The sequence below is a fragment of the Stenella coeruleoalba genome (genome assembly GCF_951394435.1).
Source record: "Stenella coeruleoalba genome assembly, chromosome: 2".
Classification (NCBI taxonomy): domain Eukaryota; kingdom Metazoa; phylum Chordata; class Mammalia; order Artiodactyla; family Delphinidae; genus Stenella; species Stenella coeruleoalba.
This window is the reverse complement of record NC_137147.1, coordinates 174,400,549-174,412,696: the sequence shown is the minus strand read 5'-3', so window position 1 is coordinate 174,412,696 and position 12,148 is coordinate 174,400,549. Positions and strand designations below refer to the sequence as shown.

The following is a 12,148-nucleotide window of genomic DNA, read 5'->3' as shown; positions in this document are numbered from 1 at the left end:
GTATATACCCAGAAAAAGTGAAAATACTAAATTCGAAAAGATACATGCACCCCAATGGTCACAGCAGCACTATTTATGATAGCCAAGACATGGAAGCAACCCAAGTGCCCAACAGGTGACTGGATTAAGAAGATGTGACACACACATACACACATTCACACACACACACACACACACACACACGCGCACACACACTGGAATATTACTCAGCCATAAAAAAAGAATGAAATTCTGCCATTTGCAACAACATGGATGGACCTGGAGAGTATTATGCTTAGTGAAATAAGTCAGAGAAAGACAAATACTGTATGATATCACCCATATGTGGAAACTAAAAAATAATACAAATGAAAGTATATGCAAAACAGAAACAGACAGATATCGAAAACAAACTTGTGGTTACCAAGGGGGGAAGGAAAGGAGAGAGGGACAAATTAGGGGTATGGGAGTAACAGATACAAACTATTATATTTAAAATAGATGAGCAACAAGGATATACTGTATAGCACAGGGAATTATACCCAATATCTTGTAATAACCTATAATGGAATATAATCTGCAAAAACCTGAATCACTATGCTCTATACCTGAAATTAACACAATACTGTAAAACAACTATACTTCAATTAAAAAAAAAAAGTTAAAGAAGAAGAGCATCTTAAAAGCAGCAAGAGAAAAACAGCTTGTTTTGTACAAGGGAACCCCGCTCCCCCATAAGACTATCAGGAGATTTTTTTCAGCAGAAACTTTGCAGACCAGGAGGGAGTGGCACAATATATTCAAAGTGCTAAAAGAACAAACTTCCAAGAACTCTACCCAGCAAAGTTATCATTCAGAATTGAAGGAGCAACAGTTTCCAGAGAAGCAAAAGCTAAAGGAGTTCACCATCACTAAACCAGCCTTATAAGAAATGTTAAAGGGACTTCTTTAAGCTGGCAAGAAACGGCACTAATTAATAACAAGAAAACATATGAAAGTATGTATCTCACTGGTAAAGGTAAATATGTAGTAAAAGTAGTGAATTAATCACTCATAAAGCGAGTATGAAGATTAAAAGACAAAAATAGTAAAAACAACTCTAACTACAACAATTAGTTAAGGGCTACACAAGACAAAAAGATGTAAAATGTGGTATCAGAAAAATAAAACGTGGAGGGAGGGGAGTAAAAATGTAGAGCTTCAGAATGTGTTCAAATTTATGAACTTTTAGACTGCTCCAGTTATTTCTAAAATAAATAAATCACAGGGATATAATGTACAGCATAGTGACTAAAGGTAATAATACTGTATTGCATATTTCAAAGTTACTCAGAGAGTAGATCTCTAAAAAAAAGTCCTCATCACAAGAAAAAAAAATTTTGTTGTAACTCTGTATGGTGATGAATATTAACTAGATTATTGTGGTGATCATATAAAATCATTATGCTGTACACCTGAAATTAATGTTATATGTCAATTATACCCCAGTTTTTAAAAAGTACATAAGAAACTCTAGTATTTGGGACAGGCTTGAATAAGATTAGAATACAGCAGGTTGTAATAAATTAATATTAAAAGCTAGGAGATTTTTCAAGTAATGAAATGAGCAGTAGAAAAATTAAATCAGGTAACAAAAATTGAATAGTTCACATTACCATTTTAAACTATCTTTTGATAAGGAAAATGACTCGAGATAGAAGAGAAAAAATATCAGTGAAATGAAGCATTACAAAACCACTTACTCTTTCCAAGAATTTAAGTTAGGAAAGTTCAGATAGGACTGAAAATAAAGAAAAACAAATTGATGTGCACATTAATAATATAAATGAAGAAAAATTTTTAAATTCATTATGCTTTAAAAAAAAGTTAGGTTTTCCCTGGTGGCGCAGTGGTTGAGAGTCCGCCTGCCGATGCAGGGGACACAGGTTTGTGCCCTGGTCCGGGAGGATCCCACATGTGGCGGAGCGGCTGGGCCCGTAAGCCATGGCCACTGGGCCTGCGCATCCGCAGCCTGTGCTCCGCGGCAGGAGAGGCCACAGAGGTGGGAGGCCCGCGTACCGCAAAAAAAAAAAAAAAAGTTAGACACAGAATCACCGTATGATCTAGCAATTCCACTTCTGGGAATATATGCAAAAGAAGTGAAAACAGGGACTCGAACAGATATTTATATACTTGTGTCCATAGCAGGATTATTCACAATAGCCAAAAGGTAGAAGCAACCTACATGTCCATCGAGGGTGAATGGATAAACAAAATGGGGTCCATATATACAATGGAGTATTACTCAGCCTTAAAAAGGCAGGAAATGCTGACACCTGCTACAAAGCAGCTGCACCTTTAAGGCAGCATTCTAAGTTAGAAGGCCAGTCCAAGGAGCCTTCAGATGACCTCAGCCACTGCCCTCACCTGACTGTATCACATGCAAGACCCCAAGCAAAAAACTGCCCAGCTTACTTAGCCCAATCGAACCACAGAACTGTGAGGGAGAATGATAAATTACCTTAGGTTACTAGGTTTCGGGGTGGTTTGTTACCATCATAGATGACTGAGAAAGATTTTATAATAATGAATTGTTTTAAGCTGTAAGTTTTGGGGTGGATTGTTACACAGCCACAGATAACCACACCTGTCTCTCACTGAAAGAGCAAGTTAATAAGGCCACAGAAGATCTGAACACCACCACTGTAACTGACATTTATCCAAAGCATAAAACATGCTCTTTTCAAGAGTCCATGGAATATTCGCCAAGACAGACCATAAGCTGAGCCATAAAACAAGATTAGAGTCCTAAAAGTAAAGCTAAAATTATTAAAGTTTTAGAAGAAAATACCATCTCTTTAAGACCTTAGGGTAAGCAAAGATTTCTTAAGCAAAACACCAAAAGCAATAACCATAAAGCGAACTTCATCAAAATTTGGAAGTCCTGCCCATGGAAAGGCACCATTAAGAGAACAGGTAAGGCCTAGACTAGGAAAGAATAGACACAAAACATGATCTGTATATCTGACAAAGAATCCAGAATACACATAAAGAACGCCTACAACTCAAAAATAAAAAGACAAACAACCCAACTGAAACATGAACAAAAGACACACTGCATAGAGAAAGATATGGCCAATAAGCCTATGAAAAGATGCTCATAATCTTTAGTTATCAGGGAACTGTGAATAGAACCACAATGAGATACTACCACAATACAAGAAAATGGTTAAAATTTAAAAGACTAACAATAACAAACGCTGATGAGACACTGGAAATATTTGGCATTTCCTAAAAAGCTGAACACACGTTTACTCTTACTATACAGCGATTCCACTTCTAAGTATTTACCAGAGAGATAAAAACATATTTACCCAAGAGGAATAACACAGATCCAAAAAAGATCTGTGTAAGAATGTTCACAGCAGTTTTATTCATAACAGCCCAAAGCTAGAAACATATTCTGATATATTCATACAGCTGAATATCATCAGCAATGTAAAGGAACAAACTACCAACATCCACAATAACATGGACAAATCTACAAAATATCACACTGAGCAAAAGAAGCCAGACACACATCCTCTAAATTCACTGGTGGGGATAGAATTTAACAAGGTGGCTGCCCAGGAGTGGAGGAAGTAGAACCCGGGGACTGGCCAAGGAGGAGTGCTGGGGAACTTCCATGTGTGTGTGATGAAAATACTCTATATCTTCATAAGGGTAGTGGCCACACACTTGCATGTATTTGTCAAAATGCACTAAACTGCATACCCAAGATGTGTGCTTTTTAAAAGAAAATTAAAGAAAACTTGGGACTTCCCTGGTGGTCCAGGAGTTAAGAATCCACCTTCCAATGCAGGGGACACAGGTTTGATCCCTGGCAGGGGAACTAAGATTCTCACATGCCGCGGGCAACTAAGCCCGCACGACGCAACTACTGAGCCCGCGCACCACAACTAGATCTCGAGTGCCGCAAGTAAGACCTAATGAGGCCAAAAAGAAATAAATAAATACTGAAAAATAATAAGTAAAAAAAAATAAACTCACGCACACACAAAATTTAAAAAAAAAGAAAACTTACATTCAGCAGCAGTAATCTGGCAACTTTATTTTTCCTTTTTTCTCTATAGTAATGCAATTAGTTGAACTCTGTCGAAGTCCATACTATTCTCATTTATATGGTACAACGACATTCTTCTACCTTTGTTCTGACTTCTTACCTTGTTAACTTCTGGTGTAAGGATCTCTATTTTTCTTAAACGTTGAAAAGCATCATAATCAGTTTCTCCAAAGAGTCTGATTGGTTCTCCTCTTTCTCTTAATCTCCTGATAACCTATTTAAAAAAATATATCAAACAACAATAGTAATTCCCTATGTCATTAGTAATAGTAATTCCTATTTTAGGAGACCAAACACTTATTTTGGTAAGTGAAAAGTAGATGCAGAAAGTAAGTTATATTTCTTTTTCTTTAGTTTCCACTAACAGATATACTGAATTATTGTCACACCTTAAATAACCCTAATGGTTTAGGTCATTTGGCGAGTGTTTCAGAAAGGACCAATCTGTGTAGTAGAATACATAAGAAAAACATTACGATGGGAGGGAGTGATAACATTTATAAAGAGAAAAAAATAAAATAAAACCAAGCCTGGAGTCAGTGATAAGTCAATGACCCTAGATAGCCATGAGTCGGCACTGCAGTACTACATTAAAACCAAAAACTAGTCCCTCAGAAGAGAAAGTGAGTTACAACTGGAGGGAGGGGGACGTGCAGGGCTTTTGAGGGCCTGATAATACTCCTCCTTGACTTCGGCCATCGTTACACGAGTGTGTGTTTTGTAATTATCCACTATGTCGCACATGTTTTACACACTCTTTGTATACATGTGGTATTTCATAAAAAGGACAAACAAGAATTATAATTAAGAAAATAAGTTATAATTTTAAAAATACCAAGAACTTTATCTGGGAACATAAATAGTATCACACTTAGAAACCACTGGGCTCCCACTGGATTAAATGAAACTCGGTATTAAAAAAACTTAAGAGGTCGTCTAGTGCTATCTCCAACCCATGCAGAAATGACCTCAAAAACACCTTCGTCTGGTCCCTGTCTGACAAATGACAAAAATCACACCTCTTCATGAAACAGCCCATCCCATTTTTGGACAGATATGTTATGCTTCTCAAAATAAATGAAAAGCTACCTCTCTCAATTATCTCAGTTCTTCTTTATGAAACGACAGAGAATATTCAATGCTTTTTCAAAATTAGAACTGTGGTCAATGGATCTTTTTAAAAATCTCAAATATTCTTCGTTTCAGGCCAAGTATTCAGAAGTCCTTCATCTAATTTTCACACACAGCTTCTGGAGTCAGCCCTCCTTTCCTCTGAGAGTTTCCTTTTGCTCAAAGTTAATTTCGTTGTGTACCTTGTGTACAGTCTGAATTCTTTTTTCACAGGAATATCTTTAAAATTTTGTTGTTGGTGTTATTGCTGAAGGAAAATAATAGTTGATATTGACCAGGGTATCGGCAAATGCTATAGCTGAGAGTATGAACTGCTATAACAAGTCTGCAGGGCTCTCTGGTAATATGTATCCAAAGCCTTAGGCATGTATATAGTCTTTAGTCATTAGAACAGACTCCAGAAATCATGTTTCTAGAAAATTTTCCAAAGCAAAATAATCATATATTATTACACATGCAATGACATCTGTATGAGGGTGTTCATCTTAGTATGATCTAAAATAGGGAAATGCTGAGGCAACCTAAATGACCATTAGCACAGAATTGATTTTTAAAATAATAAAGTAGTTTTTAAAATATTATGGGAAATTATGCAGTCATAAAGGAGCATACAGATCTCTGTATTTTGACTTAGAAAGATGTATTAAGAGGAAGTTACAAACACTTTCTTTCTTTTAATACATAATTTATATTATTTTAAATAATTTAGACAACTTATCAAGTATAATTATTTAGAATATATGCATTTAATTATACTTAGAATGTGTTTAGTTTTTAAAGTTCAGAATGATACATTCTTTAAAAACAACTTAAGACATAAGATATTAGACAACAGTACCTAGAAAAGCAGAGATTAATTTAGAACCTCATAAAGAAAATTGAACTAGAATACTGTGCAGCTGGCCAGTTAAGTCATTTTATATGGGAGATAATGACAAAAGTTATTGGAAAGAACTAAATGCAAATGCTGTGGAGTTTTCTTCCCACAAAACATTCATATAAAAACTTACCTCTTGCCTAGAAAGAGTCATGGGTAATTTTTCTTCTGCCAGTTCAAGTTCTAATACTGGATTCGATGAAGTTAATGGTTTCTCGTCCTCCTCTTTTGGCTGTATCTACATTAATAGCCAAAAGAAACGAAATTCTCCTTTTAAAATATAACACGGTTTAACATTTATCATCCTATATATTAGGTATTCACTGAAATTAAACATGTTTTAAATATTGAAGGTTTTCTAAATGTTCCTCTGAGCAAAGAACTCATAATCGATGTACATGCTTGTGAGAGCTCAGGGACACCCAAGCAGAGACCATGCACCCAGGAGACAGCATTCTTGCTACAGAAGTATAATGGTTTCCACAATCAAAAACTTTAAAAGGCTGAAATTTAGACTCATTTTCTCCCTAGACTCCATGATTTTTACTTTCTTCTTAGAAACAATCAGCTTGCTCCTCCTCTTTGAGAAAATCATCTTACAGGGTTATTTGATCCTTGCTCTGGGTTTAAAATGAAGACCAAAGAAAGGAACTGCTCTCTAACAAAAACCTGTGAAGCCTCAAGCTCCAGCTCTTTCCTCTCCTGGTTTTCCTCTACTGATTTTTGAAAGGTGTTTTTCCAAGTGCACAGGAATCACTGCTGGACATGCAGAAAACTTTCCGATGCTACACAGAACTTGCCCACAAACTGAGCTGTGAATCTTGTGGGAAAAAATGAAAACCAGCACCTCTCTACTCATAGTACAGAAAGAACAGAGTGGACATTCTTGCTCATATGAACCTGCAGAGAAAAAAATTTCTTTATATGTTTTCTTGAGTCTGCTGCCCAAGTCACAGTTTACGAAAATTGAGTTCAGCAATTTATAAGCCCCACTGTGTGGTCTGTAAAAAAGATACTGAAACATGGTTTTCCATCTGAACCATAAGACAAATCTAAGATGCCAAAAGAAGATCAAAAAACAAAAAAGATCAACATTAAGGAAAAACTCACATTCAGTTAAGAAAGGCTATATGGTTAAAATGATATAATTTATGATTCTATAGATTAAAGATTATGTTTATCAGTGTTAACAGTGGTAACAGAAAATTTAGGTAAAAAAACTAAACTTTCATATTTTCACAGACCAAATTAGCATCAAGCCTTTAAAAAAAACGGTAACTGGTTTTTATAAAAGAATAAAAGCAACACATGCTGTATTTTCATTACTACCAAGAAGGAAATATTAAAAGGCTTTATATCGAAAACGCTGTGCTTTCTTTTTAAGCATAAAAACAGATATTGCTCCCAAAATCTCAGGATAAAAAGCATTTTCAATTATAGAATGGCAGTGAATAACTTTAAGGAAAAGATCTAAGACATTCTGTCAGCTGGACTCAAGGTTACAAGCAGCACCTTTACAGTAATGATTTTGCTTCACTGCTTTCCTCTATATAAGCAAGAAAGTACTGCCATTATCACGGAAGCAATCTAAACAAAGCAAAATCCTCACTGTTTAAATTATTTTCCTACCTTATCAAAAAGTTGAAAACAATCAAATTCAGGGATCTGGGAAAGCAACAAGTCAGCAGACTAAAACGCATGGTTAAGTGATTCTTATTCTAGTTCAAGTGTGAGTTTAGATAATGCTGGGCAAACAAAAGATGAGAATTCTTCTTTCTGAATATCTATCTATTCGATGGTTATTTACATAAAACGTATCTTAATTTCCTAAACTAGAAGCAAATGAAATCAATGTACCTATGGAAAATATCAAAATATAAACTTTCGTATTTTAGAAACCTATCAGAAATACATTTTCAACACTTGCCCTCTCCCAAAAGTACCAAAAGAAAGCAAACGCATATACATACCATTTGCATTCCTCATGCTTCTTTCTAGAAATGCTCTGCCAGATAAAATTAATTTCCAGAACTTTCTCCATTACGTGCACAAGAGTATTATTTTATATTGATGTTTCACAAGCAAAAAGTCGATTTCAAATTTATGATTTGTCAAAATTATTTCAATAGAACGTCTGAACTTTGTTTAAAAAATTATTCAACTAGATTTAGCCTTCTTATAAAATAATTTAAACACAACTTCACCTCGTTACCTTTAACCCCTCCCAATAAAAACCCCAATATATTATTAACTGGTAATCTCAAAGATAATTTTAGTCATGCTTCTAAAGTATACAAAGTCTTCCAGATAACTCATTTATTTCTAACAAATATTTCAAGATCACATTTTCTATCCAATAGACTAAGCAGTGTTTGAAATGTGATACCTTATTACACAAAATGACACTGTATCTCAGGCAGAGGTACTTAGGGCCAAAAGGGATTATTAACATTGCAAACGTAAAAACAATGGCTTAAAATATTCAGGAGAAAGCAGGGAAAATACCACTGCTAATGCCACTGCTGTTGAATGAATAAAATCTTTTGAATCCTTTAAAACTGGACTTTTATTGGGAGAGGTGAGGAGAGGAGTGGTGGTGATGGTGATGAAAATGAGGCAGTATCAGATCCAGGACTTAATTAAAAAGAAAAAAAAATCAAGCTTTGATCTCAAGCCACTTCATGCTGTCCACAAAAAGCCAAACCATTCCAAGCCAAAAGTCATGCATGTATTTTCCTGAATTCAAGATTAAAAAAAAAGAAAAAGGAAAGAAAAACAAAAACTCATACCTCTCCAGATGGCTTCTCATTTATAGGCTAATGTATAACATTAATAAATTGAACAGAGATCAATCGTTTTGACACTTTAACAACAGCTGTATAAATTTAAACTCAGAAACATCAATTTAACATAAAAGCAGGCATTCATACCTTGTAGCCACATCTTTCAAAATATGCTTCCTCTTCTTTTTTTGCAAGTTCACTACGCTTGAAATATTTTTTATTTTCCTATTGAAGAAAGAAGTAAGTTAATGTCTTTGGGTAAAATTTCATGTCCCTTGGTCAACAACCTTGCAAGTTTTTCAAGAACTGTAAAGTTTTTTCGTTCACGGAGATTATACTGATTTCCTGAACACACCACCTGTGCTCAGCCCGTTCTAAACATGAGGTATTTCTCTTGCAGCATCAGTTTGACGGACATATCCAACAGCACAAAGAAGAAACCACCCACATTTTCCAAATGTTCACATTGTTTTTATTTAGTTTCTCAGTGTCTGAATTCAATTTCTACAAATGGATTCATTACGAACCACGTAAAATGAGACACTCTAATTATTTTCTCCTAACAGAACCAACCAAACCAAAATCATGGTAGCTTCAGCTGACATGTTAAATCTCATTACGAAGAGAGCTCCAAGGGTGTGTCCAAATTCTTTTTTGTCATCTGGAATCTTAATGATCAACTGTATTAGTATTAAACAAGTTTTTATAATAATCGAGACAGAATGGTTTTGGAGAGTCTCTTTAGTAAAAAGATGGTTCAAAGGTATTTGTTTTAATATGACATGCTGTTAAGAGACAAACTCTAAATCTAGTGTGGCAGGTGGGAAAAAAACGGTTAGTTCTTTCCATGCTATGCATAAAATTATCCTGTTAAAAATGCAGTTCCCTGATCATTTTGTAATGTATAAAACTATCAAATCACTATGTTGAACACCTCAACTAATGAAATATTTTACATCAATTATAATGTAAAAAACACAGTCCCTAATTTGTAGGCTTGTTACTATCTGCTTCTTAGATATTATGTCATTGATAACTTAGCTCAAATAAAGATACTGCCCTACTTTACCAGTAGTAACCGAAACAGTACCTCAATAATACCTCCACACATGTAGTTAGCACCTCACAGTTCCAAAGCTCACTCACTCAGGCAGTGATCATCAGTGGATGCTAAAACCATGACAAGAAAGTGTGATGATGAACAACGGAAAGATAAGGCTGCCGCACTTGAACCCACTGCTCAAGTTTGGCATCAATGCCACGTACGTCCTATGTGAAACACATCGGAAGTACACAGCAGACCACTTAGAAGTGTTCTCCCTAAAAATCTAAATCGGAATCTAATCAAACAGTTAACTTCCAGCTTCCTAGAAATGTAAGGAATAGAGGAAAAAGCTCAAAACACCACTGGGAAGCAATCAAACACGAGCACATTTTACAAAACTAGCCCCAGTTTCTCCAACAAGTTGATGCATAAAAAAAAGTGGGGGACCTGGAAAATGTTTGCAATGAAAAGAAACTAAGAGTCATAATAAACAAATGTAATGAGTGGACTTTGTGTGGATTTGATTTGAATAAACCAACTGTAAAAACATATGTATGTATTTATTTTAATTCAATTGGGGATATTCAAATGCGAGAGGAGTATTTGATGGTATTAAGGACCCAATTTTAATTTTGTTGGTGGTGATCTTAATTCTATAAAAACATGGTCTTATTTTCTAGAGTTATGTGTGTTGAGGAAAGACAGGAATTCATTATACAACTCTATTGGTGTGTATGTTTAAAACTAACAGCTCATAACAGTTTTTTGAAGTTCATTCATTAACTCAATAAATATTTACTGACTTTTCTGCTGTACCCCAAGCACAGCTTTACAGGTATAAAGATGAAGGTGTTACCCGGCGTACAGAACTGATGGTATCACCTGAACATCAAAACTACTCTAAGAAATGTGGGCGCAAATAATACTAATCCCACTGTGGAGGTGAGAAACCTGAGAATTAGAAAGTTCAGGTGACTTTCCCAGAACTCAGTGAGCCTCATGGGTTAACAGAAGCAGGATTAAGAACACTGGTCCTTAAATCCTTTGTGCTGATCTAGTATTCAAGTTACAGTTCTTCACTCCCAAAACTCATTTCAGCATCATAAATTGTTCCTTTTGACTATGTAGCATGTACTCATCATATTTCAAATAAGTGCGTTGACAAACGTACTGGCGGCCTCTCAGAATGAGCTGATACGTAGGAAGAAAGTAAAAGGACTCTCCAGGCCAGAGACCATGGTCCAATCTTTAACGATGGTATCTTTTACTACCGTCTCTCAATTCCATTGAACACACCTAACAAAACCTTATGCCTTGAACATCAATTCTCAAAATGTGGACTTCTCGGGGGTCCCTAAGAGGTTCCACTAGGTAAAATTCATTTTCATAATAATACTAAGATATATGTGCCCACCCCTTTTTCACTGTGCTCAGACCTGCACTGATGGTACAAAAGCAATGGTGACGAAAACTACTGGAACCTTAGCATAAATGAAGGCTAAGTTTATGTACCAGTGGTCATTGTATTCTTCACCACCATGCACTTGCAGGAAAATAAAAAAGCCAGTTTCTCTTAAGAATATCTTGATAAAGTACAATTTTACTAAATCTCATCCCTGGAGCACATGGCCTTTTAATATTTGGTATGACGAAATGAAATGAAATATATGAAGCACTTCCACTATATAATGGCGTAGGACAGTCCTCTCAAAGAAAAGCAAACTGGTTGATTATTCAGACCTGCATATCTGGCAAACAGTTTCTCAAAACTGAACAGAGCAAACCTGTCACCTAAAGGAAAACAATGATAGTATTTGTTGCCTATGATAAAATTCCACCTGTCAAGCGAAAATCAGAAGGGTAGAAAAGTGGTATCCCTCACTGTGAACTGGATGGCTTCCCAATACTTAAAGGCTTTTCTGATGAAATCAGTGGTGACATTAACAAATGTAATTTTTAAAATATTGTCTAATGAAACACACCAACATTTAGAAGATCTGCATAACTCAGCAAAGTTGAAAAAACTCATGATGTTAACAAACGCAAGAATTCACAAAATCATGCACAGGCAAAAGATCTATGACCAGGATAAATCAGAATAGATCTAGAGCAGAACAGGTCAATGGGTTTTAGTACACGAAAAGTCTATTGATATGTGTCAGAATCTAAGCTCTTAGCTAATCTTTAAGAAACTTACCACTTACCCAGTTTTGGCGTAGTATCAAAGAAAA

At 35.4% G+C, this 12,148-nt stretch overlaps 1 protein-coding gene across 1 annotated transcript in view; it reads right to left on the bottom strand.

The window, feature by feature from the left end:
• The window catches only part of PRPF18 (pre-mRNA processing factor 18), a 52,283-nt gene that overhangs the window by 28,229 nt on the left and 11,906 nt on the right, over positions 1 to 12,148 (bottom strand). The window contains exons 2-4 of the mRNA XM_079914376.1: positions 9,020 to 9,097; positions 6,223 to 6,327; positions 4,182 to 4,295 (exon numbers count right to left, since the gene is read on the bottom strand). Of these exons, the coding sequence (XP_079770502.1) occupies positions 4,182 to 4,295; positions 6,223 to 6,327; positions 9,020 to 9,097 (297 nt within the window). The remainder of the gene's footprint in view (positions 1 to 4,181; positions 4,296 to 6,222; positions 6,328 to 9,019; positions 9,098 to 12,148) is intronic.